Consider the following 27526-nt stretch of genomic DNA (forward strand, 5'->3'; position numbering starts at 1 on the left):
TGAGATCAAGACCTGAGCTGAGGGGCGCCTGGGTGGCTCAGTTGGTTGGGCGTCTGACTGTATCTCAGGTCGAATCTCGCTGTCTGCGAGTTCGAGCCCCACATCAGGCTCCATGCCCGTCGCTCAGAGCCTGTTTCCAATTCTGTGCCTGCCGTCTGACTCTCTCCGGTCCGCAGTCTGTGCCAAAAAAATAAATAAAGGTTAAAAAAAAAAAAAAAAAAAAGACCTGAGCTGAGATCAAGAGTTGGATGCTTAACCGACTGAGCCACTCAGGCACCTCCTGCCTAACTCTTTTTAGACCAGTACATGGTATTTTGTTAGGTGTGTGTATGACCACTTGTTTAACTTGCCTCACTTCAGTCTTTTGCCAGTACAAAGAATTCAGTGACTATCTTGCATCTATATCATTGCTCATGCGATTTTTGAGGACGGATTCTAGAAGTAGAACTGATAGGTTAGAGAATATGTGACAGATATTGTCAAATTGCCCTCGAAAGACCTCCACATTAATGATGCTAAATTTAAGATCCTTTACCACTTGATGCCCCCCACTTCCCCTCCTCTAAAATCCTTGCCACAGTGCTCGTCCTAAATGAATTTGGTCTTTTAACTCCTCTGTTTATGATCCTCTAAGCTGTACATGGTTTTCAGGGTAAAGTTCAACCTCCTTGGCCTAGCCCTTAACTCTAGCCTCTGCCAAGCGTGCTGTGCTCCCATTGTTCTGTTCCACTTGTATTTGGTACCTTCTTTTTCACTAAACATATGCACTAGCAGTCAGCATCACCTCCTCTGGGGAGTCTCTCTTGGTTACCTTCACTTGTGCACAGAACACCTAAGCACCACTCTGATCCAGTCCCATCCATTCACTATAGAAATATTTGTTGTGCACGTGCTGTAATGTGGCCCAACCAGGTGTTATTCTCAATGTTGCCTTCAGGGGGTGATGACTGCCTGGTACAAATACCTGCTGTGGATGAATCAAAAATGACAGCACCCATTGCTAACTGGACATATTGTTGAACCTCTTCTGACCTTGGGTTTTGGCATCTGCTGAATGAGGAGGTAAAGCCTGATGACCTCTAAGGTCTCTGCAGCTCAGCCTTATACTAATTACAACAGCAACAGCAGGTAGTAGTTACTGAGTACTGGCAAAGTGCCAGGAACTGCCAAGTGCTTTGTCTGATCCTAATCCTTACATCAAACCAATGAAGACGTATGGTTACTGCTCCCATTTTACAGATGAGGAAACTGAGGCTAAGAGAGTGATTTGGCTACATGGTCATAATAGAGGACACAGATTGGAATTCTGGCATTCTAACTCTGCTGTCCTTAGCCACATAAATATATACACATTCCACACATTTACACACACACAGTTTTGTGTACTGTTTTGGGTCACTTACAGACTCCACCCCTAGACCTCTTCATGAACCATCCCTTTTCTACAGCTTTAAAGGCTCAAGTTGGAGTCTGGGTAAAAGCTGTGGACAGAAGACTGCTATAGTCACAGCTATTTAGGGGTAGTGAGTAAGGACCCAGTGGCTAGCTCATGCTCATTGAAGGCCCTGCTAGCTGCTTTTCCTTCATGCTGAGGTAGCTCCTGTTGCTGTTTGCAGTAACTCTCTTTAGAAGGGGATGTAGGCCTGAGTCAAGGCTTCAGACATGGATTAAAGGCAGGTCTGTTTAATATCCCTGGCAGAGTCTCAGAGGCATCCTTTATTAGGGTTGTAGATGGCAGGCTCCCTTATCTATTTACATAAAGCCTTATTAATGGAGAAGGAGGTGTGTATGGAATTTAAAAAGGGAGTATAATCTTATTATTTGGAATACTTGTTATAAACTAGGGTAAATAAAATCAAATGACTGAACTAAAATGTAATAGGGCCCATATCATAATGTATCATCATCAACTCAGCTGCTTCTCTGAAGGCTTGTAGAAAGTAATCCCTTAAAGTCTTAACCCCTGATACACATATTTTTTAAAGACCCTGGTTCCTACTCTTCTGAAGTCATCTTCTGAACTAGAGTGGGTGGGGGTGCTAATTAACAGTCACAGCCCATCCTCTCCCAGTCCTTGTCAGGGACACCCAGCAAGTGTGGCCTCTTGGGGTCACAGGTGTGTCAGGTGAGCCTGGAGTAATTGGTCCATTTTTGAGATTCATGGCTGTGGAGTCAGCGTCAGATCCTCAGGGGCTCATCCGGCCTCTGGCAGCTGAGCAAGCCTAGCCATGGGCCCTTGGCTCCCGCAGCTGCATTCCTTCTCTAGGCGGTGTATTTCTCCCTTTAAGACACGTGTTCTCTATTTTTTTTTCCTTTCGGTTGGTTGAACTCACTCTGAGTCCAAATGGCAAAGGCAAAGCCTGACTCAGGGGTGTAGCATCTGTGTCAACAGCTGCCTCTCTCTCCTCTTCTCTGTTGGAGGCGGTGGGGGCAGAGCCTGGGCAGTTGCTGAAAGTTCTGCCATGCCTGACAGATTTCCAGGTGAGCTTGTGTTGGTCTCCTCGTCCTAGAGCGAGGATCTGGCTCCTAGATGCTGACACTGATGGCTTGCTGCAGGCCTCGGCATTTCCCCACATAGGAGTTGAAAAGCCACTTATGTGCCTGTCCCTTCTGGCAGCAGGAATTCAGTTACTAGCATTTTGTATGTGATTATGGCTTCCTTGCTACAGTGCCTACTTGCAGCTAACTTAGGGCCAAAGTTTTCACTTATGTCCTTGTTTTCTGTTTCTTTTTTTTTTATAGGTAAATCTACCCGTGGCTGACTTTAGAATTCTTCTGGCTTTTAAATTTTTTCTTTTTAAAATAACTTGGACGGATAAAAGATGTGCCATGGCAGGATAACACCAAAGAGCACCTCAGCGTTGGCCGTGGCCTCCGCGGGACATGGAGTGTTCCTTCCACTGGTGATCCTTAGCACCCTCCTTGGAGACGGACTTGCCTCAGGTGGGTCCCCGACTGCCTCTGTGTGGGAGGGAAAAGACTCAGTACCATTGTTTCTCCCAAAGGCTGGGATAGGGCACTGTGCATCTAGTGGGAAGTTGCAGGGAGAGAAGAGGGTGGAGGTGGGCTTTTGTGCCGTGGTATAGCTGGGGGCCAGGCCTGGGGGTGTGGCATTAAGGGGCCTCTTGAGTCACCTGGGAGACGGGTGTGTAGGAAACTGCTGGGCTGACATTGTCACCAGCCCCCTCCCCCCCCCCCCCCCCCCCCCCCCCCCCACAGCTGGAGTCACCAGGCAGGATGGAGGGATTCAGAACACGATATTCAGCAGGGTGCAGGTTTTGGAATCAGACTGCCTGTGTTCTGAGTCCAGTCCCATTGCTGGCTGTGCGACCTGAGCAGATCTCCTTACCTCTCAGCTACAGAATCGGATAAAAGTAGTACCTACCCTGGGGGGGGGGAGGGGGGTGAAGATTGTCTGAGATAACACAGCAAGCACTTAATGATTGTTAGCTTATTGTGTGTTTCTTGTCTTTTTATGTTTTTTTCTCAGAATAAGTACAAAGTTGAGGTGTTGTAACTTAATGAAAGCAGGACCTGGTCACTGACACTATAAACTTCGTGATCCTGGACAAGCCACTTAGGCATTCTGTGGCTTAGTTTCTCCATTTATCAAATGAGGGGGGTTGACCCGGATACCTTTAAGGTCCTATCCACTTCTCTCAGTTTATACTTTCATAATTCTACGGACTCTGGTTGAAGCTGATGGGCTGCAAGAGCTGTAGCAGTGGCTAGAAATGTAGCCATGAGGTTGATCCTTATTGGCTCTGCTCTGTTCTGCTGTGCTCTGAAGACCCTTCTTAGGTTCTCTTCACGTGGTCCTCTCGACCTGGCGTCCTTTTTAGAAAGCACATATTTTGATGTGTACCATAGGCTTCTGGGTGACGCTAGAGAACCTGCCTCTGTATCTGCAAGTACCAGTAGGGGTCTCAACTAATTATGAATGAACTCAGCAGTAGTGGGGCCCCTACCAGTCTTCATTAGATACATTAATACGGCAGTTTTCTTTGGACAGCATTCCCTGGAGAGGGATCTCAGGTAGATTCTGGAAGGGGACTTGAAGGATGAGAGCAGTGTGGTATAGTGTGGCACATAGAGTCCCCATACAGTGCTCTTTCTCATTCTTTCTTTTGAACACTTGATTATTTTTTCTAAATTTATTTATTTATTTTGAAAGAGAGAACGTGAGTAGGGCAGGGGCAGATAGAGAGAATCCCAAGCAGGTTCTGTGCTGTCCGTGCAGAGCCCATGCGCCATGAGATCATGACCTGAACAGAAATCAAGAGTCAGGTGCTTAATCGACTGAGCCACCCAGGCGCCCCCTCTCATTCTTTTTCTATCAACCCCTGCCACCCGCTTACGTGACACATGAAGATAATAGTGCAGTCTCATCTAAGCTTTTTCTTCTGAATTGTTGAGAAAAACAGTTACCCATTTGTTGTTGCATTATAGTCTTTTCTACCACGCACGTACAGATTTCCTCTTCTGCCTCTTCTTTACTCTGTTCTGACATTGAAACCTTTCCCACAAAGCATAACACCTCTTTGGCTGTGAGGAGCCCCTGGCACAACTAAGGAGGCCACTACTAATGATTGAGACCCCACAACGTAGGCATCATGACTATATATGAGATTTCAAAGGAAAAGAAGGCCAGACTACACCAGTTGTGCAACCAGATGAAGCAGGGCTTACGTTTGCAAGGCATATAAGCCAAAGCCAGAGGAGGCCTCTAGAAGCTGTAGTCACAGAGCCATAGAATATAGAGATCCTGCCTTATTCACCACTGTATCTCCAGAGCAGATGTTGGCAAGTGACAGTCCATGGACTGAATCCTTCCTGCTGCTTTTGTATGGCCTGTGAGCCAAGAATGGTTTTTATATTTTTAAATGATTGGGGAAAAAAATCAAAAGAATAATATTTCATGATACATAAAAATTGTGAGCTCACATTTCAGTGCCTATAAAGTTTTATTGGAACATAGCAATGCTTATTCTTTATATTTATGAATATAAATATGGCTGTGTTTGTGCTGCAGTGGCAGTGTTGGATGGTTGTGACATAGACTGTTTCACCCCAAAGCCTAGACTTTAAGATATTGGACCCTTTCTAGAAGAGATTTGCCACCCTACCCCTAGACGCAAACAAATAGTGCTCAATAAGTATGTGCATGAATGGAATAACTGTCAGAGCTAGGATTTTAGAGGTCATGCACTTGCCCAGGGTCGTAGGGCCCAGGCTCCAGAACCTGACCTAGTACCTAGTATGCTACCAAGACCACCTTCTTCCAAGGCTCCACTAGGGGAGCTGTCTGGTCGTGTGACCTGGCAATTTTAGGGCAGAATGTCTGCCTTTGGTGTCTGAGGCCTCTAACTTCCTTAGCTTCATTAAGCCATTCCGCCTACTGCCACCCTCCTTTTTATGGGCTCCACCCCTGCCTCCTCCCATTTCCCACCCCATTTTCCAACTACCCACACCTTCCCAACTTTCCACCCAAGGTCTGAATTCAATTATCAGGAACTGATGGTTTCAGACTGGCTGGATAAAGGGATTATTATTCTCCAATGTGGAAAAATGTATGTCTGTAGTGTGGGCTCAGAGCAGGATGGAAAAGTTGGCTCTGTAGCTTTTTTTTCCCTCCCCCATCTGCAAAGAATCCTCCCTTCCCTGCAACCCCCAACCCCCTAAGTCTTCTCCTTCCCATAAAACATGTGTACTGGCACAGAGCAGGATGCAGGCAGTGGAGGGGGTTTTACCATTACTTAGATCCAGTGCACCAAGTTGCTGCTGGTTTTTTCCCTCTCTGGAGTGGCTTCTCGGTGAAGAAGGTACGCACTCCTTGGCCTGAAACCCATAGCGCACCTGCATGGCTGTGCCTGCCATAAGCAGCTCGCCAAGAAACCAAAACTCTCAGATACCCTGAAGTTGAGGAAAGGCATGCCAGTTCAAAAAAAGTCCCCTCTTCCTCTTCGTGCCTACCTTACCTGCTCCTGTGGCTGCACTTGAACACTTACTCCAGAGGCATTGTAAAATGAGGTGCTTATAAAATACACAGCCTTCGTTACCCAGTGAGCTCTAGTCTTTGTGTGTACATACACACTCGTAACTGTGAGACTCCCACCGGACATACATAAGTGGGTGTCTTCTGGGGGGCAGTTCATCTGTAGAGTCTCTGGTTACAGATTCCACAGTCACCCTTCGTCTTGGTCATAATTGCTCAGGTCTAGAAGAAAAGAATCATGTAGGAACAGGCACTTGAGAGTTCTGGGGCAGAGTTGTGCCATGATCAAGTTCAGTTTTCCATCTTGGTTTCTCTTATCTACAGTTTGGGATTTGGAAGTTATAATGGAGAAGGTGTTAGGGAGGCAGTGGGTCCAGCTTCCCCCTTGGTCATTTCCTTAAGCAGATATGGGGAAAATCATTGGAAGTTTCCTTTCAAGGAGTAGCAGAAGGAAGAGTATCTTACCTCTTTACACGTGGTCACACCATGCAGGCAAAAGACCAGAATTGAAAATAAAATTATATGCATAGTACACAGCTTTCCTCTCTTCTTGAACCAGAGAGGAATCAGGGTCTCAGCTGTGCAGCAGCCTTTCCCAGATCTCGCACAACTCCTTCCCTTTACCCAGGATCTTAAGCAACTTGCTTTAGGACCTTAGGCAAATCAGTTGACCTCTTTGTGTCTCCTTTAAAACAGAAATCGAATCCTTAAGGATGTTAGGTTGGCGTTGTGTAGACTAATAAAAATGATTGGAGGGCACCTGGCATATAAAATGTGTGGTGTAATTCCCAAATAATAACAACAACAGGGTTGGTATGTGACCCACTGTTGAGTCATGCTGGGCAGGAGACTTTATGCAGATGACATCCTTTGCTGTCTTTAAAAAAAAAAAAAATGAAGATGCAAAGTCATTGTGTTGGGGATAAGGAATTGGGAGGAGGTGTCAAACTTGACCAGTTGAGGAAGTTTTGGTTACTTCTGGAAACCCCTTTGCCTTCCAGAAAGCTCATGTTTCCATAGTCTGATGGTCTCAACCCAGCTGGCTTGCTGACTCATGTAAAAAGCTTTTGATTTTCATTCTCTCCCTTTCCTGAGCATTTGCTGAAAAAACTCAGTATTTTACTTGTTTCTGATTTCCACCCCCCCCCCCCCCCCCGCCCAAGAGTGTTTCCATGACACTTTAGGCCATGTTAAACATCACACAAGCACCTAAAGCCATTTTAAAATCTCATCTGTATTTCTGTGCAGCAGAGTGAGAAAGCATGGCAGTTAGTGTTCACTGAAGAGGGAAAACGTTGAGAACAAGGCTCTCAGGGGTATGATACGACTTTGGCTCTTCATGTTGATGTGCTGGAGAGATGTTGACAAGTGGCCCTGGCTCATCTTGCATCTCTGAAGGGACCTGGAGTCAGAGATAATGTACACTGAGCTGAGAGGTGAGAATAGGCAGGAAGTTGACATGTACAGAGCATCATTTGTGTGTCAGGCTCTCTGTGTGTCATCCCATTAAAGCCCTTAGGAAAGCCTGTGAGCTGCGTGGTCATGTAACCATTTTACAGATGAGAAACTAAGGCAGAGAGAGGTTACATAACCTGCTCAGAGACAGGCAGTTGTCTGTGGGGAAGCTGGCTGGGATTTGTGCCGAGTCTGTCTAACTTTGCTGCCCGTGGTGTGCTGAGAACCACACTGCGTGTGCTGAGTGGCAGCAGGCTTCTCTGAGACCCATTTCTTGTGTCACCCTGTTGGAGCACGGGGCAACCTTCAGATGATTCTTTTGACAGAGGAAGACAGACTCCATCTGTGTTTCCTCCCCTGGATAAAGGATGCAGGAGTCATCTCTGGGTTACTGTGTTTGCCTCTGTGGTGGTTTCTGTTCTCATGTACTGGGACCCTGGATTGTTTGGTTCCCAGTTTAGGCACACGGTTTACCAGGGCGGTTCTATTCTTGGAAAGGAACAATAGGGACCACAGCAAATTGTTTGCTAAATGAGGATGTAGTTCCCAAAACATCCGCAGAGCATCTTCCTGTCGGTTGTAAACACTGCTGACGAAGTGATGTAATCTCTCCGTAGTGTAATTACCTGTGACTATAAAAAGACTTGGGGATTGTGGGAGGAGGCTGGATGGGTCATTATAGGGCTTGCTGAACCCTGGCGTCTCAAAAAGACATTGAGAAATTACCCTCCTCAGGCTAATTGTTGTGCCATGTTTAGAACATTGCAAACACATGGTATCAGCTTTGCACTGTAACTTTTGAAGAACAGAAACCAGGAGTCCACCAAACTGAACACCTAAGTGGGTCTCAGTCAGGCTAAAGCTCTCAGTAAGCACAGATCCCACCTTTGAAGCAAAGGTGCCCTACTACCCTGGCCTAATTTGTGAGCTAGGATTTTATCCTTACCTGCCCAACTCCTGCAAAAGGGGCCACAGGGCACTTAAAAAAAAAAACAAACACACACAACAACCTAGGGTCAGCTTCCAGTGTTCTTAATTATTCTAGTAGGTTTGCAGATGAATCCTTTCATCACCTCTTACCCGCTGGGAGATTCCTTTCCTCTGCATCACTCAGGAGTGTGAGCCTGCAGAGGGCATGAGCAGCCCTCACTCCCATTCCAGGTGGCTGGTGCTAGTATGACTGGTTCCCTCGAGTGTGGCCAGATCAGGAGTGACCTTGGCAGGCCTTGTGTTTAGTGTTGAGGCCCCGAGGGACAGCAGCATTTAGAGACAACCTTTCATGCTGCTGGGTGAAAGAGAGGGGTGCTGGCTGCTGATCTCTCCTAGCCCTGTTCGTGCACCTCACCTGAAGCCAATGTAAAGCATGAAATCTGAATGTACCAGAAGATAAGGGTGAGATTATAACTATTTATTTAAAAAGTTTATTTAAGTAATCTCTACTCCCAATGTAGGACTCAAACTCACAACCCCAAGATTGAGAGTCGCATGCATGGTCTTCCAATTGAGCCAACCAGGAGCCCTAGATTATAACTATTAAAAAAGGATTGTCCCCTAGCATTTGTTCACATAGCTGTCTCTTGTCAGGTGGCATAGGATTCAACTCATAAACACCTCAAAATAGTAAATACCACCTGCAGTTCTCGTGGTGGCACTGAGGTCACTAATGCAGCTCAGGGTAACATCTATCTGTTATCCTTCAGGTCCGCCCCTTGCTTGTTTGTTGCTTTTAATTCTAGTGTAATGAACATGCAGGGTTATATTAGTTTCAGGTGTACAATACAGTGATTGACAATTCTGTACATTCGTTGTGATCATCACAGTAAGTGCACTTGTGTAATTCCCTTCACCTCTTTCTTTTTAATTTTTTTAAATGTTTTTATTTTTGAGAGAGAGAGAGAGACAGAGCATGAGCAGGGTAGGGGCAGAGAGAGAGGGAGACACAGAATCTGAAGCATGCTCCAGGCTCTGAGCTGTCAGCACAGAGCCCGATGCAGGGCTTGAATTTGTGAACTGCAAGATCATGACCTGAGGTGAAGTCATGATCAGCTGATGGACTCAGCCACCCAGGCGCCCCCCGCTTCACATATTTCATCTGTCCCCCCCACTCGCCTCCCCTCTGTTAACCGTATGTTTGTTCTGTGTAGTTAAGAGTCTGGTTTTTGTTTTTGTGTTTTGAGGTTTTTTGGGGTTTTGTTGTTCTCTTTTTTTTCTTTGTTTGCTTGTTTTGTTTCTTAAATTCCACTTACGAGTGAGATGATATGGTATTTGTCTTTCTCAGAAGACTTATTTCACTTAGCCTTATATCCTGTAGATCCATCCATGTTGTTGTAGAGGGCAGCATTTCATTCTTTTTTATTGACTCCTTGTTTTTAGAGAGGCAGTGTAGTCTGATCAAAAGCGTGGACCTTGGAGTCCAGTTGCCTGGGTTTGAATATTTTGAATACGGACCCTACTCATAGCTCTCTGTGTTACCCTGGATAATTTTTCTGACCTCGCTGCCAGTGTTTCCCTAAAATGGTCATGATAATAGTAACTACTTCATAAGACTGTTGCAAGAATTAAATAAGAATGTATATATATAAAGCACTTAGGACATGGCCTGGCATACAAAGACGTAATTTCCAAGTTGAAAGATCAGATTCTAGCAGCAGTTGCTACAGTCTGCACTTCTGCTGCCACAGAGCTAGTTAATTCAGACAGACTCAAGGTTGGAAGGTATGCCTTGTTTCTTCTGTAGTCTTAGATTCTGTTTGATTCAATTCAGTACATACTGAGTAGAGTTGGCTGCATACTGCCTGAGTTATTCATAATTCATAAGTCCGTAATTCTCAAATACTTCCATGTCGGCATCTCGCATATGAAGACAAGGAGAAAAGAGCAGCAGTACCCCTTAGCAATCTTGTTGCTGGGGTAGGGGTGGGGGATCAGCTAGGTAATCTCACAGTAAGCCATTTGCTTCGGAGAGGGTCTCTTGTTGGCATTTCAGAGCCAGAGTTCCTCAAAGCTGCTGTTTGTTAGGAACCTTGGGAGTCATTTTGCAAATTAAAGACATTTTTCCTTTTATCAGCACCATGATGTGATGGGAGGATTGTATTTTAAAAGATTCTTAAACACATCTGGGAGAATACAACATGAGAATTAAGTAAGAACTCTCTTGTCTCCTCTCCCATATGGTAATCCTTTTGCCCCCTCCTACTTTTCTTAGCTATTTTGACAGCATTTCTTCTTTTAAGAGCCCTTTTCTACCTAGATTCATTTGCTTCCCCAGAGATGGGGATTTTCCCCATGTTTAGCTTCTTTGACTTGTTAACTCTGCCAGTAGCAGGTCTCCTAAAGTACAATTGTTTAATCGTTCAGAATTCTGGGAAGTAGTGCGGGCAGATAAACAGGTTCTCTTCAAGATTTCTTCTTTGCAAAGCCTTTTTTTTTTTTTTTTAATTCACAAAAGTATTTTAGGCATTTCAACCCAAGAGGGGAAATGTGTTTCAGGAAGTTATGGCCAAGTATAAACAGGGTTATAAAATAACTGTGCTGTAGCCTTTGTTATTCTGAGTAACAAGCAACACTTTATGAAATATGAAAGGGCCTGACAATCAGTTCTTCACATGTAGGAGACACATGTCTCCTTGGGAGAGGACAGGACCTGTGTGTCTGTTGTCACTGGCTCGAGTTCTGACAGTTGGGCCTTGTTGACTCTGGCAATGGTGGGAGGTACAAGAGAATGTTGTTGGGATTGTCACCCACCAGATGAGGAATGAGTGGGCCTGAGGAGCAGCCCAATAATGTTTACTGAGCACCGGTCAGGGAACAGTGAGGTGTGGCAGCAGATGGGAGAGAAGCCTTGGTTATTTCTGCTTCCCAGTTGATCTTAATACTTTGGGAAGGCCTTTGCAAAAGATCCTATGGTGTCTAGAGCCGGCGTAGCCCCACTAAACCTCCTGATGACCATGCGTGGCTGCTCAGAATTGCTGCTTAATGGCCTATGAAGTTAGCTGGTGAATTCAGTAGGCTGTGTGGCTCTCAGCTTCATGACTCCTGGACAGTAGACCCCTTCGGCCTCTGATCTTTGAGGTCTTCTCCTATCATGACTCTCCAACTCAGATCTTGGTATGTAAGTGTTTGCACATAAGCTCCTTGAAGGTAAGGACAAAGTCCTTTATACATTTGCTTCTTTGCTGTAACCAGGCCAGTGATCATCCCAGGTGGACCCAACCTGGGAAAGGTACTCTATGGGGTGAGGGTCCCTCCCAGCAGGGCTGTGCAGAATCATGGCTTGTCCTGCACATGAGGAGAAAGCAGCCAAGTGCACGGCCCTGTGAGCTGCAGTACCCTGTGGGCCTCTGCACTGATTTATGGTTCCCCATAAGATTCCATCCCTAGCTTTCTGGGGAGTTAAGAACGGTGTGAAAGTGCCTCTGTGCCTTAGGGGATGCAGGTGGTGAGGCTCTTCTGAGGAGAAAGGGTGGGACTGGGAAGGCTGCCTAGAAGAGTTCATTGCAGTGTGTGGACTTTCAACTTGGGTGAGGAACTTTGAACCCACTGTGGGTGTCGGTCCCCTTAGGTGATGGGAGGGAGGAAAGGTTGGCTCTCTCCTGGGGAGGAAAGGTCAGGAGGAGGAATGCGTGCTGACTCTGAAACATTCCCTGACACTGGGGAGGGACCCGGAGGAACAGCTTGAATGGGTTTGGCTCCCCTTTCCCACCCATAACTCCGTCTACTCTGTACCTCAAGTCAAGGCTAAGGGGACTCCTTTTCCCCCTTTACCTGCACAATAGCACCTTCAGGCCTATTCTCACTCTTCTTCCAGTGGCTGCATTCCTGTGGCTGGAATCCTGCCTCTTCCCCTCCCTCCCAAACCTCTCATCATCCTTCAAAATCCAATTCAGTCATCTCCTCTATGAGACACCGCTCATCCCCTTACCAGTAGGGTTAATAGGGTCTGGGGGAAGGAGAATAGGCTTTGTGTATGTTTCTTGAACTAGCAGGCACTCCTAGTCCTTTCTCTTGAGGATGTCAGAGAGGTTTTCTGGTGATGGACAGGATTCCAGTTCCTAGAACCTTGACTATCTTTGATTTGAAGGAATTGGACAGCTTGTTAAGACTTCTGGGAATTGCAGCTTTGGGAAGCCCAAATCCTTTGTTCTGCAGATCATGTTGCACATACCCTATAGACTTGCTGCAAGGCCTCCTGATTCAGGGCTGCCGGGGCACATGCTGGCTTTGGTATTTTCCTAAGCACACTACCTCATTTAGCAGGCATGGGTTGACATAAGGTTGGCAGGGAATTCTAGAATGCCATGGAGGGCTTTCTGGGGCCAGGTACTGGACTGGATCGTGGTGGATGTTCTCACGTGCAGTTGGGTTCTCAGGGTAAGCCTGTGAGGAGGGCACCTGCAGCCAGGAGCAGTGCTGTAGACCGGGAGGAGCCCGGAGCTGATGGTTTGGCACTCTGCTGTGCTCACAGGCACTTGTTGATGCTCCTGCCGAGCGCCAGGACTATGCCAGCTGCAGTTCTGCATGGTGTGTGTCCTGGCCAGGGAAGTCACTGTACCACACGGGATGCACATGAGAGGGGTTTCTGGCTCGGATTAGGGGGGCCGTGGTAGCCTTTTCTGAGAGAGAGAGAGAAGTCTACACAGAGAGCTGAAGGCAAGAAGAAGCTAGCAGGTAAGGAAGACAAGATGGTAGAGTAGAATTAGGATTGTAGTCTTTGGGGCCGGAAAGCCTGGTTTGAATCCTAGCTCTGCCACTAACATGTAGTATAACTTTGAGCAAGTTTCTCAAAGTGAACATCCCTCAATTTCCCTCTGTGTGACACTGGGATGAGAGCACACTGACTGTACAGGGCTGTGGTGTAGCATCATCGTTGCTGTTCTGTGGCACCTCGCCAGTGGCAGGGACAGCCAGCATGTTGGGGACATGTGTAGGGAAGACAGGGAGAGAGTCAAGTGTCGTGTCTGCTCGCTTCCCTGACCTTTGCTTTGCAGCTTGCTGTGACACTTCTGTTGAAACTTCGGAAGTCCAGTATACTCTGTCCTCCAGACTGGCATGCCTCTTGCCCTGGTGGATGAAGGAGTGGTCTCTGCCTTGGTGAAGGAAGTTTGGAAGCTGAGGTTTCAGAAGGAAAATAAAGTCTAGCCTTAGTCTGAGGGGCCTTAGTCTTAGTCTTAGTCTAGCCTTCAGATTGGGCTGAACTTCACCAGCAGTGCAGTTTAGGGGAAGCGTCTGGGAAGTGAGATGCTGCTGGTGGAGCAGGTGCCTTTCCTGCTGAGTTGTTCCAGTTGAGGACGGGAGGAGAGGGAGTAGGAGGAAGGGCAACAACTCTGTGCTGGAGTGTCTTCATGATCAAAGGGTTAAAGAGAAAACAAACACCAGTGAATGGATTCAGGGTTGAATGAGTCTAAACAGGGAAATAGGGCTGGAGGAGGGTATTGGTTTGGGTACAGATTGTGGAGAAGATTGGGGATGAGAAGAATGGCCTTTACGTTCCTATTTGCCCATAGGAACCGGAAGTGACCAGCTAAGTAAGGCCTGTTCCAGCCTGCTGGAGGGGTGGGGTCACTCAGGACAGGCCCCTCGTGCTCTGCCTCAGCCCAGCCAGCGGGTGGGAGGCGTGTCTGACAAGGACCCCTTATTTCAGCCAGTCTGCCTCACAGCACAGGGTCCCCTGGGGGTCTAGCTCCAGTCTGGGAGGACTGTGGGAGGCTCCTAATTGATTTGGAAGGGAGAGGAGGGGAGGAGCAAGCAGCTGGCATCTGTGGCGTGCGGATGTTTTCCAGGCCTCTTCAGCTTGGATCAGAGCTAGGGTAATTGGAGACGTCGGGGTGAGGCTGTCTGTGATTTGATGTGTTTGGGGGTGCAGAGAACTGTTGTGACTTCCAGCAGAGAAGTGTCTCAGGTTTCTTCAGCGTGGCTCTCAGTAGAGGAGCTCCTTCTCCACGCCGTTGTTCTCTTCTGTACCTTCTAGTTAGGCGTTCAGAAGCTTTGAGGTCCCAGCCTTGGCGTTCAGAAATTCTGTTAGCGGTAATGGCAGACCCCGGCCTTGCAGGAAAAATGAAGATGTGAATAATAGGATTAGATGAGGTAATATGTGTACAAGTGCTGGGTAAACAATAAAAGTCTGTTCTAATGGAAGGGATTATTATAATGTTCCTTTTTTTAGTCAGCATCTCTTCTCTGAATTGCTCAAAGCACTTGGTTGACACTAACTGGTTAATCCGTCATTTATCCCTGGATGGGAGGGTGGTATTTAATAGCCCCCTTTGTATACAGGATCAAACTGAAGTTTCCAACAGAGCCCCAAAGTTTGAAGCCCAAATCTATGGAGTCTGAATCTAAAGCTTGGGCCTCTGAATGTGATAATGCCTCATTTCTGGGAATAAAAGAAGGTGAAAGGAGAAAGGGAGAGATCATTAAAAACACCTAATGTTTCTTTTCACAGACAGCTAGTCAGGTCAGACAAGGTTGCCACAGTCAGGATTTTGAGAGACGTGGAAATCTGACATCCATTTTTCTCTGAGAAGCCACGGAGTCCCCGTTGAGAATTAGGCCTTGGTATATGCTAGAGAAGCAGCAGGCTAGTCAGTGTAGGTTTGGGACAAGGGACACAGAGAGGGAGCTGGCAGCGTTCTTAATTTTGTTCTGTTCAGGTTGTGCTTGCAGTCCTTGAAGTGCCAGGCTCTGCACAGCGGTTCCAGCTTCCTGGCACACACCAGTGCAAACCCACTCACTACTCCATCGTGTCCTGGGAGGCGTCAGGGCACCCGTAGCAGGTGCTTGTTGTATTTTGCAGGTCTCAGGGGGAAACCCCAGGGAGGTGGGTTCAGAAACCTCCCTGAGTGTGTGGCCCAGGCCAGTTTTACTGCAGAACAAATGCCTACAGCCTACATTGGGTGGCATGGCATCTGAGCAGATCAGCCTCGCGTCAGTGCTGCAGTCAGGGAATAGCCTAGGCCCGCTGGCTCACCTTTCTCCCTTCTGAAAGGTCTCACTAGTCATGAGCTAGTGAAGACAGGTCCCATTTTGTTCACATTGCTAAATATGGTCCCGCAGGGTCACCTTTCTTCCCATGCCCATGCTTTCCCGCCTCTGGTGAAGGCTTAAAGACAGTTTGTATACTTTCTTGCACACGGTCTTGAACCCTGGAAGCAAGAGAAGAATGTGCTGAGTTGGGAAGCTCCTTCTTCTAGTGGCCACTGCACGGTCTCCTAGGCTTGAGATTCTAGAGGTCATTCAGGTATGTCAGTTAAAAGTCACATACTTGTGAGAGAACCAGCAGGCTGAACCTTACGGGTTATATGCATCATTAGGTCTCAGATTTGAGCGTGCATTAGAATCTCCTGGAGAGCTCAGATTGCTGGGCTTGCCTCCAGAGTTTCTGATTCAGCAGGCCCAAGAATTTGTATTTCTGCTGAATTCTTTTTTTTTTTTTTTAATTTTTTTTTTCAACGTTTTTATTTATTTTTGGGACAGAGAGAGACAGAGCATGAACGGGGAGGGGCAGAGAGAGAGGGAGACACAGAATCGGAAACAGGCTCCAGGCTCTGAGCCATCAGCCCAGAGCCTGACGCGGGGCTCGAACTCACGGACCGCGAGATCGTGACCTGGCTGAAGTCGGACGCTTAACCGACTGCGCCACCCAGGCGCCCCTCTGCTGAATTCTTAATGCTGCTGCTGGTGATTTGGAGACCACACTTTGGGAACCAGTTTACACTTGGTGTGAACAAGCCCATCTGACCCTTTTCAGAGCAAATTTGGTAAGGTGGGAACAGAGGGATAGAGAGGTCTCGAACCCACTGTGAGGCGAGGTGGTGGTTCAGAAATAGAATGTTGCAGGCAGACCAACATAATTTAGAACCTGGAAAAAGTTAAGTGAGTAAGGGAGGAAGCTTACAGGGCTGTCACTTACCTTCTCTGAGCTGGCCCTGGTCCTTACTGACTGTCCCACAGAGAGTGGGGGCCAGATGTAGTGAGCCTCTGGCTAGGTCACCTTGGGCATCCTCCCTCCACTTCTTATTCTGCCCTCCTGGGCAGCAGGCAGCTCTCAAAGTGTGCATTTTAGGAAGTCTCCACAGCTTGAGTTCTGTGGTATGAAGAGCAGGGCCCTAAGCTGGGGGTGCCAGGCATCAGCCCAGCAGTGCTTCTAAAGAACAGTAACTAAAGGCCCATATTTTGCTCAGGAGTGACGTGAGGGTTGGACTAGCTTTCCAGGGCCCTTTGAGCTCTGGGATTCTCTAATGTCTCTTCTGACAGCTTCTGCCCTCGCAGTCAGGAACTTCTGCTTGTTACTTGTTTTTTTTTTTATGTTTTATGTGCGTGAGAACTTCTGCTGATAAGCAATATTGATCAGATGCCTATCCAGAGACTGGCTTGCCAAAAGTGAAACTAGAGAAGAGTTTGGGAATTGGAGTAACTTCTTTCTAGAGAGTCTCTGGGCCTCTGCCATTACTGTGTTGCTTCCATAAGACCCGTGTCCAGAGAGGCATGACTTAGCATCCTTGTCCAGTCCTGATCCTTATATTCCACATTGCCACACTCGACTGCAAGGTCTCACAGGCTTTCTGTTCAGTTCCCATTTCCAGGGTGATCAGGATTGCTATTCCATATCCTCCACTGCCCGGCACGGTGCTCGCGGTCAGCCTGGGTAAATATTTGCTGGGTGGACAGAATAGAGGGTTGTATCCCTGTACCTCATTTCTTTCCTTCCATTTCTCCCCTCCTTCCAGCCTGGCAAAATTGTCTTCCTTTGCCCTTCCCCCATTCCTTCCTCTGTGCTCATTTTACCTCCCCTGCACTCTGGCAGAGCCAGCCTTCCATATTTGTGTGTTGAGTGTGGTAGGGACTGGGGTGTGCCTGAGATCACGGAAGGCCCTACAGAAGCCGTCTATATGAGGGGCACTTCCAGAGTGCCCCAGCCTTTGCCTTTTCCCTTTTCTCTTTGCCCACTTTCCTAGGGTAGCTGTAAGTTACAGAATGTTTTCACCACCCCAAGGGGAATTTGTTGTTCTTCAGATCGAATTTGACCCTGTTTTCCGCCTTTATTTCCTGCTGTTTGTATTGGCAAACTAAAGGACTCCTGGCTTGGAAAGAATTAGCTCGTCTGCCTCAAAACCATTGTCTGGCCCTGTCTCTCCAGCCTCTGTCTGAAGGGGCGAACAGAAGATTTCTCGGCCTTGGCTAATTGTCACTTAGCCCCTCTGATCCTGCCCGGGTGGCTTTCAGGAAGCTCAAGCACTGAACAGCCCAAGGTTTTCACTGAAACAAGGAAAGATCGAGATTGCTTTCATTCATTTTAAGTGAAATCACCAGCCTTTTGATGATTCCATTAATTTCCTCCCTTCTGAAAACCCTCCTGTTAGTAGTAATTGGAAATCCTGCCCCTGTTTCTCATTTCCCCCCACTACCCTGCTTTAATCTGAGACAGCTGGCTGCTGCACTCTGCTTTTTCATTTGCTAGAAGAGTGGTTTGAAGATGATTTTAATGACAGGCTTCAACAGTACTTGCAGAAGCTGAGACTGTTTCTGCACTTAAGTTCTCACCCACTCGGGAGCCTCAGTCTTGCTCACCTGCTCCTATAAAATTTTACTTAGTTCTTAGTGTACAGATGGGAAGGAGTCCCCAAGGTCTCTTGTCCCAGGCAGTCTATGCAAACTTTTTATCACTCAGCGTTTGTAGACCACCTGTGGTGTGCCAGACACAGTTCTAGTTACTGAGTGTTTCCCTGGCACCTCCTTCCTGCCCTGGTGGGAGTGCAGAGGCCTAAGGAGGTGAGGTTGTAGCAGGTCGCTGGCTGCCCATACACCTTGGGAACTGTAGTCTCTGAGGCTTTCTCTCTCTCTCTCTCTCTCTCTCTCTCTCTCTCTCTCTCTCTCTCTCTCTTTTTTTTTTTAACGGTTGCAGTCTCTCTTTTTGTGGATTAGCTGTAAAGAAGATAAATAATACAAATCACCTCTTAAGATTAGAGAAATAGCAGGGAGCAGTGGCTAAAACAGCTTACCACTGTTGGCAGTTGACAACACGAAAAGCACTTTATTGTATACCACGTCCTGTTGGTGTTCTCACAGTAAATTTACCACAGCCAGTAAAGGATAAAGCTGGGATCTGAACCCAGGTCCTCCCATTTGTAAAGCAGATACTTTTTGTACTGATTATGTGAGTGTATGTTTTTAACATGACTTCCCTATGCCATTGTCTTTAGCATTATTTCAGCCACTTCAGCTGTTATATATACCCTGGGCCCTCTGCCAGGAACTGAGGGCCTCACATCTAATTGGGGGAAAAGGTAAGACCGAATACATCTTCATCCCCCTTGAGTGGCTCAGGTATTGAGTACTCTTGGAAAGAAAATAATGCTGATACCATCCAGGAAGATTCCTAGAAGAGCCAAGACTTCCACTGGGCCTGGTGGGGAGAGTTGGGAAAGGAAGTTGGGTTGGTATTTGTCTGCCTGAGATTCTGGGATGTGGAGAAAATGGTGAGATTTTGGTCCCGCTTTTCCAACTGTACTGTGCTTTTAAAATCTGATTTGCACACCCCATGCCCACAAAGAATAATTTGGTCAGAATAATTGGTTTTTCCGCAAGACAAACAGTCTTGCAGCCCTTCAATTCTCCCAGAAGAAAAGAAACCAAGGGTACATTTGTTTCTTTTATTTCCCTTCCAGAGGTAGAAACTGTTTAACCAGCTGCCCCCATAGTCCTGTAGCAGGTGGTGAGGGTGGCCCACACTTTGAGAAACACTGTACCTCAGGGCATGCTCGTGCCATCCATGTTGCCCAGAAGGGACCTGGGTTTTGGCATCATGGAGGTATCCCACTCCTGTGGACTAAATAAATGTTTAGGATAAACTGAGAAAGAATGGGAGGGAGTGGATATTAAATGATGTTAAGTTGACTCTGGCAGCAGCTGGGGTAGTCTGACTGCTCCCTTGACTTGAAGGCAGGTGGTGGGGTTGCTGAGGCTGAGTAACTTGAAAACGAAGACCATGCTCAGAGTTCCTGTATGTTCCTCTATTGAGTAAACATTTTTACAGATGCTGTTTGGTAGCTTAACTTTCAGATGAGTGTATTGGGGTTGGGAGCGGTGGTCAGGAGTCAGTTAGTGGGTGGAAACAGGTCTGGGATTCAGGGCCCTGTATGTTGAGAGCTCAGGAAAAGAAAACCCCAGGTCTTTGTAGGACTTAGCAATCTTGGTGAATCTTAGGATTGCTGTCTGTATTTGGGGACCAAATGGGCATAGGGTAGTTAGGAAGATTACAAAAGTTACCAGGTTACCAAATACCCTGTTACAAAATGATATATATACCTTAGTTTTGGGGTATTTGTAAAAATATGTACCCTATAGCAAAAAGTATTAACACTTAAACATGCAGTATGTTCCAGGTACTAGCCATTTTAAATCTATTATCCCATTTTCAGTTTTTCAGTGAAAATTTTCAAACATTAAAAAAGTAGAGACTAATATCATATGTGGGTACTTGCTGCCCAGATTTATTATTTTGCCATATTTGCTTTAGATCTTTTTCTCTAGAGGTAACCAGTGTTCTAAATTGATGTGTATCCTTCCAACCATGTTTGTATGTTTTTACATACACGTGTATTTATGTTACATACACAGGTTTTACATACTTACACTTGGATTGCTAAGCAATATGCAACATTGTTTTAGGGGCACCTGGGTGGCTCAGTTGAACATCCGACTTTGACTGAGGCCATGATCTCACGGCTCATGAGTTAGAGCCTGCATCCAGCTCTGTGTTGTCAGTGCAGAGCCCGCCCGCTTCAGATCCTCTGTCCCCACCTCTCTCTACCCTCCACCCCCCATCCCCTGCTTTCTGTCTCTCTCTCAAAAATAATAAAACATTTAAAAAGAGCGTTGTTTTAAAATGTTTGTAATTTTCCATAGCCCACCTTTTCACTCACACTGTTTTTGAGATTTAGTTATGTCGATATGTTGGTTTTACCTGGAGTATGACATTGCATTGTGTTAATATACCAAAATATGTGTAACCATCCTCTCATTGATGGATATATAGGTGACTTCAGTTTTTCACCGGTAGGAACAGTACTGCAAAGAGCATTCTTGTACATGTGTCCTAAGCATGTATACAAGGCATATACATTGTATATATATATGCATACACAAGGCATATACATCCATCAGCAGAGCTACTGGATTATTAGAGGTCCACAGCTTCAACTTTCTGCATATTGCCACATGACTCTCCAAAGTAGTTGTATGGGTTTACAACACTAGTGATGTGTAGGAAAATTCTTAGTTCTCCATGTGCTTTGCAACAGCTGGTATTGTTAGATACTAGTTTTTGCCAGTTGATGGACATAAAATGAAATCCCCATGTGGCTTTTATTTTATATTTCCTTGATTATCTTTTCCCAATTTGTAGATTTTTTTTTTTTTTAAGACTTTTAAGTAATCTCTACACCTAGTGTGGAGCTTGAACTCAGGAGTCCATTATCAAGAGTTGCATGCTCTACAGACTGAGCCGGCCAAGTGCCCCGTAGATTATTTGAACTTTCTCTGTATCAGTGGTTCTGAGGGGTCCTTAAGATCCTTTCAGGAGGCTGACAAGATTGAAACTATTTTCATATTAATACTAAGATGCTATTTGCTGTTTTTGCATTTTTTTCACAGGTGTGTAGACTTTCTAGAGGCTACATGACGTGTTGACATGACTGCTGAGATGCTTTTGTTATTTTTTAAATGAACTTATGAATACGCAATAAATTTTTTTAGTTTTATTTTCAACTATGATATATATTGATGTAACACAGACAAATCTTTGGGGGTCCTCAATAACTTGTCATAGTATAAAGGGACCTGGAAACAAAGAATTTGAGAACCACTGCTGCTTTACAATGTCAGCTTTATTAATATTTTTTCCCTTTTGGAATGTGAGTTTTTTTTTTTAACTTAAGAAATTCTTTCCAAATTTCTTAAGGATGGGCTCTTATATTTTCTTCTAGAGGTTTTGGAATGTATTTTTGTGGGTGGCATCTGCCATTTCCCAGGCCCTTCAGCCACTAGGAATAGTTTTTAAATTTCACACCCTCTTAAGAAACATTTTATACAGCTTGAATAGAACATTTCCACATCAATCCTTACAATGGAATTTTTTTTTTTTTTTTGAGATTTTTGTGTGTGTGTGGGAGGAGGGAGAAGGAGGGGATGGGAGAATGATAGGCAAGGGTTTAGTCACCTTCTGCAGACCCCTGTTATTCAAGAGAGTCTCCTAGCATTTTGCAGAATATAGCAGTCCTTCACTGAGATGGTATACACTCTTGTTTGGATCCTTGTGTTCATTTTTTCATTGCAGCTTGCCTCCCAGAGGACCAGAACTTACCAGTGACAGAGATTCTGGAAGCACACCTTTTTTCCAACCCTCCTGGTTTCCACTGGACGCTTTGGGTTTGGGTTAGCGTGAAGCACCAAGCTTTTCTTCCGGGTTGTATCTGTGCTGGGTGCACGGGCAGGCAGCTGGCACGTTAACTGTAGTCTGAGGTATAAATGATGGCCCCTTACAAGAGAGAACACTGCTAACATCCAAGGCCTCACCATCTCTCTGCAGACTCTTACTGGTTTCTCTGTCTCCAGTGTCTTCTTCACCTCCCTCTCCTTAAGTCTGTCTTCTGCCCTGCCGCAAGAGTAACCCAAAATTTCAGACTTAGAATGAGCCTTCTGTCCTTAAAACAAAAGAAAACAAACTCAGGGCTCACTGGAAAGATGTACAGTAAGGTTCATACTCTTTAGTAACATCACCCTCATCTGTGCTTTCAGCTTTCTCTCTAGCCACTCCCTGTCCGGTGCTCCGTCCTGTGTTTTATCATTCCCATAATACACTGTAGAATATGCCCCAGGTGCCCTGTGCTGCTCCCTCCAGCTCAAATGTGACTCCCCATTTGTGTGTTGGAGGAAAGCCTGTTTGACTCTCAGACCACAGAAAACTCAACAAGTATGAATTCTGAGAGGATGCTTTTGCTTTCATCGTAGTCTCCGCACTGACTCAGCCTTTCCAATTAAAATGAAGACTGGAAGTTAATTTCTGTTAAGTCTTTGTTTCACTTGTGGCTTTGTTAAGGCACAGCTGCTATGCTTCATCCCTTCCCTAGAAGTTCCTTCCCCATAAATTCTGTTTGCAGGATTGGCCCCTGTCGTTTTGCAGCCCAGTTGTTTAATAGCTATAGGAGAAGGGGATTTCTTCTTGTGGTTAAGGAGCTGATGCAGACACCCTAATAAATTGTTTTCCAGCACATCTTGCCTGCATGAAGAGGACGCAGTGAACAAACAGATGGAAACACCTAGTCCCTCCCTTTCCCTCCCACCAATTCAGCTACTGCTTATCTTGAAAAATATAAATTGACATTTATTTTAAATTGACTGGCATATTTAAAAAGTGGTACATGAGTTGCATGTATGTGTTAACGCTGCTGGCAGAAGGGGCCTCCTCAAGGATGGTGCTGAATGATGCTATTTTTCCCATGTAGCCACACCCAGCCTCCCACCTCCCCTTCGACAGCCTAAAAAATAAAATTTCATGAACCCTAGAAATCTGTTAGAGATGCAAATTAGGAAGATTAACTTTTATTTTCTGAAAGAGTTTTATGGCAGGAGTCCACAAGGGTACCAAGAAAAGGGGCTCCTTCTGCTTTGAAAGACTGCAAGCCTGAGTGGTCTGCTAGAAGAGGGCTGGGGTGGGGACCTGAGACGGGGAAGGCCCTGCAGGGGGAACTCAAGGCTGAGATTATAAAGTCTCAGGAACCTTCTTTGTATCATCACTGCATCTGAAAAGAAGCGGACTTTCTTTGGCAGCTTGTTTGTAGCCCTTTCATTAGTTCTCGAGAGCAGTCACTAGGTAGGTGAGGAAAGTAAGATAGCAAAAGGGGAAGAGCTATTCTCTGGGTTATGTTGCTGATAAGGACAAAGCTAGGCTTTGTTTGCTCCATTGTACACTGTCTTCTAATTTATGCAGACATTCACAATTTAGGTGGATAGGAATTCTCGAGTTCAGGAGAAGGAGCTTATGCCACAGAAGTGAGGTCTGAACACTCATAAGTCCTGCGTTGCTAGCTGTGGAAACATTAGGTCTTCATATGGACGTGGACCTTAGAGATTCCCTTTGTGGGTAACGGATGCTTTTCTTCTTACTTGAAGAGTACTGCTGATGTTGCTGTCGTGTTTGAGTACTAGTAGTTCTGAAAGTGAAATACAAGGAGGATTGCAGATAAGCCTTGCAGATGAAGCAAAATGATAGAAATTTTTTCCTTCTACCCTAGTTTGCCTGTGCCCCCTTGTCTTGAAACCCAGGCTCTCTGGAATATGTAAGAAAACAATCCTTATAATCAGTCCAAATGTATGAAATACAAAGTCACCTCCCCCAGCAAAAGTGTTGTTCTTGCAAGAAGATTTTGCTGTCCACCAAAGCTGTCATTGTGCAATTGTGTTTAAAAGGAAGGTGTTTGTGGCGTATGTAAATATGATTGCATTCACACCCAACTTTTAAGGTCACATTTGGTGTTTCAGGCATCTAAGAGAAAGAGAAGGTAGAGGAGCTCCCAGTGGCACCTTGGGCAGGATCAAATGAAGCATTAGGTTGGGCCTCCAGCTCTAAACACTGTGCTGAATTCTACATTTGGCCATGAGGAATTGCCTTCTTTTTCTCCCTGCAGTTCTTGTGTCTCCTGTTCGCTGCAAGACAGGCTCCCTTGCCAAGCATGAAGAGCCTGGATGTCAGATCCTTTCTGTCTGTCCTGACAGGAATGCTGTTCTGTTTGTTTTCCAAGAAGGCTTTTTGCACTTGGGGAATTTTTTCTTTTCTCTTATGGGAAGTTGCTTCATCGTTTCCCAAAAATATACCGCACCTCTTGTTTAAACAGGGTGCCCTTGAAGAGCTTTGGAGCCTGAAGGGGGAGGGGGGTGTTGTGAAATCCTTTGTTCGAAGCTTTGATGCAAGCCAGAATACTGGCTGGTTGCAGGCAGAAGTCTCAGAGTTTACCAGGACTCGGTCCAGGAGTGGGATGCGGGCAGGAGAGACTCCCAGGGAAGCAAGAGCTGGGGTCTTTTAAAGCATTTAATCAGTCCATGTTGTAAGAGGTCTCAGCCGTTCCAGCCACAGGCTCCATCAGGCGTTTGTACGGTGCCTTAAATGTGTCCAGGCTGGTGAAGGCAGATACTCTGCCCTTTTGAGATGTTCGTGATAACTTGGAGGGGCAGTACCGACTCACATGTAGCAACTGAACAAAATAGTGTGTTAACTGTGTCCTACATTGGATAGCCATGAGCGCTTTAGCCCAGAGGAAGGCAATTCCTGTAAAAGAGAGCACTAAGATCAGGTCTTGCACGTCGGGTTGGTTTGAGCTGATGGAGGGAAAAGTGGAGGAGAGTGAAGAGAGGGGAAGAAGTTGAGAAGAGCCAGAGGGCTGATCTGAGGCTACAGCTGTGGGTGAGTAAGGCCAGTGCCGGTGCCCTAATGGGACTTGGTATTGGAGAAATGGGACAAGTCAGATTGCAGAAAGCCTTGCATGTCCAGCAGAATCATTTATACTTGTAGAAAGAAATTGGCAGGCTTTTGACTTTGGAAGATTCTAAGAAGAGAGCATCATTGGAAAAATGTAGTTTTTTGGAAGATTAGCCTGCTATAGGGTAAATTGGAGTATGCCTCCAGGTGGGCAGTAGGAGGGATTCCCAACCCCATCCATAGTTCTTGGAACAAAGTCATGCTGTTAGGTTTTGGGAGGGAGGAATGGCCTGGTAGAAAGCTTCTATCTTTCATGAACACAGTCCCACAGGTCCTGTGCCCGTGGCCCTCTGCACCTCCCCCAGCAGGGCACAGCAACTCAGGCCATCAGGTTGTTGCTGACTGAGTAAGTAAGACCACCTGTTGGGTGCCACCCTGAGTAAAGCTCAGTGTAGAAGTGATGTCCCCTGGTGGGCCCGGGATTATTGCTCAGGTTCAGTCGACACCAGTCACCTCATGCCTTATCAGTAGTAGAAAAGTGCTGTTTTCAAAACCCTGGCCAGTGCTGGGTACTATTACTGTCCTCTGTGCCATGCACCCCCTTAACAATTTTAGATAAGGAATTTGGGTAACTTTGAATTTTAAGTTAAAATCAAAGAGGACCAAAAAGTGGTCCTTAATCTATCTAGTAGTTGCTCTTAGAGAAAAATGGAAAGCGGGGGAAAATAAATTTTTGTTGCGAGATTGTAGCAGTGGTATGCTTATCACAAGATCTGTTAATTTCCAGTAGGAGGGACAAGTAAATGGTTGCCAAGGGAGGTACTGCCCAGTTCTCTTAAGTCAGAAAATGAATGACAGTTCCAATACCAGCTGCTGTGCCTGGGCTGGGCCCGACACTCCCAGCCGACCCACCCCAAGCTCCCTGGCACAGACCCACAGCGTGGCCAGCATAGACATTGTGTTTGCAGCCCTGGGAAGCAAGTGGTTCCTCTTTGGGGATCACCCCAGCTTGTTGCTAGAGAGGCTCCACTGCCAGCCTTGGTTCTCTCCACCAGTGGGTTTGGGCCCCTGGTACAGGAGAGGTGCTGGGGGAACACTTAGCTGGAGCCTTGAGTCTTCAGCTGTCACCTCACATTGCTGCCTTAAAGACCAGCGATTTCTTCCTGTTCTCTAAAACTGCAACGCCCCCAGATACTCTGCTCAGGATTGCTGGTAGATAAACTGCTAAAACCATTCTGAGTAATCTCTTCATTAGAGTTGAGTAAGAGGGTGCTCCCCTAAAACAGGGCTTGACTTTGAGTGGCCCGGCCCCATATTTGCAAAGGGCCTAGTTGTCTTTATATTTGTTTTTCTCTGTCCCTCTGAGAGATGAGGCTAGATGAGAAGATTGAGGGGGACGGAGAGGAGGAGAAGGCAGCAGGCCCAGAGTTCAAAATCAGTTGCCCTGCAACTTCGGTGTAGTTTTGGGGTATATGGTTTCATTTGATTTTGCAGAAGGGCTGCAAGTACAAATGGGCCAACCCCAGAGGATGTTACCCACCGGCATGGAGATTGTGAAGCACACTGATTCCATTTCCCGTAGGCCAGGTTGCTCCCTGTTGGGGAAGGAGCCATTGTTCTACTGACTTATTCCACTGCAGGGTCTGGCGGGAGGCATCTGCCAGGATTCTGACTGAGCATCCCTGATTGCACGTGCAACAAGCCATTTCTATCAACAAGGCAGAGAGGCTGGGGAAACCCAGAATGAGCTGTCATCCTGAGTAACAGGCTCGTGGCAGGTGCTGACGAGCTTGACTTCCCTTGGTGCTGCGCAAGCCTCTGAGCCCTGGCTGCAGTCCTGGCTTCTTTGTAAAATGCAGGTGTGTGTTTGTTACCAGGCGCCAAAGATCCTTGATCCTAGACACATTCCTCATTTGTATCTGGGCCTACCTAAGAATTTACTTTCTTGGAGTTCACCAAAATGATCTGGGGCCAGGGGAGTGAGGAGGCAAGAAGTCCAAATCTGATACCTTGTGAGGTGGTTCTGAAGTTCTGCTGAGGAGCCAGCTTTTAAACATGTGTCTTCAGAACAACCTGTACCCTGGTGTGTCATAAATGGACGCCTCAGTTGCCTCTCTGTGATGAATTTGGACTTTTGTACTGCAGTTGGGGGAAGAACTCTTGAGCGGCCGTGAGCCGTGGCTGCCTGCCAGCGCTCCGTCTGTGCCGCCGTGTGTGTGGAGCAGCACCTTGGATTTTTGGAACTTTATTTTGTAAGGATGAGTTGGAAATGGAAAAAAAAAACATTGCTAATGGTAGATCAAAGAAGGGTGGTTCTTCTAAAGTTGATAAAATTGAGGAAACGATTCTGAAATTCAGTGAGCATGCTGGAAGTGGCGAATCATTAGTGTCAGTTGAACACTTGCTGATTGTAAGTCAACAGCCCTGTTCAGTTGTGAAGAGGAAGAACCAGAGTTAAAGAATAATGTATAAAATTGCCAAATTATAGGGGCGCCTGGGTGGCGCAGTCGGTTAAGCGTCCGACTTCAACCAGGTCACGATCTCGCGGTCCGTGAGTTCGAGCCCCGCGTCGGGCTCTGGGCTGATGGCTCAGAGCCTGGAGCCTG

The 27526-nt window shown here is 46.3% G+C and overlaps 1 protein-coding gene across 4 annotated transcripts in view; it reads left to right on the forward strand.

Annotated features, from left to right (window-relative positions):
* Positions 1 to 27526, forward strand: part of SUSD6 (sushi domain containing 6) — a 98756-nt gene that overhangs the window by 43473 nt on the left and 27757 nt on the right. For 2 of the 4 annotated variants that reach the window (XM_043556446.1, XM_043556448.1), the window contains exon 2: positions 2743 to 2943. In XM_043556446.1, coding sequence (XP_043412381.1) covers positions 2823 to 2943 — 121 coding nt within the window. In that variant the 5' untranslated portion in view covers positions 2743 to 2822. The other 2 variants (XM_043556449.1, XM_043556447.1) reach the window with 2 other exon arrangements.

This window comes from Prionailurus bengalensis, chromosome B3 (assembly GCF_016509475.1).
Source record: "Prionailurus bengalensis isolate Pbe53 chromosome B3, Fcat_Pben_1.1_paternal_pri, whole genome shotgun sequence".
Classification (NCBI taxonomy): domain Eukaryota; kingdom Metazoa; phylum Chordata; class Mammalia; order Carnivora; family Felidae; genus Prionailurus; species Prionailurus bengalensis.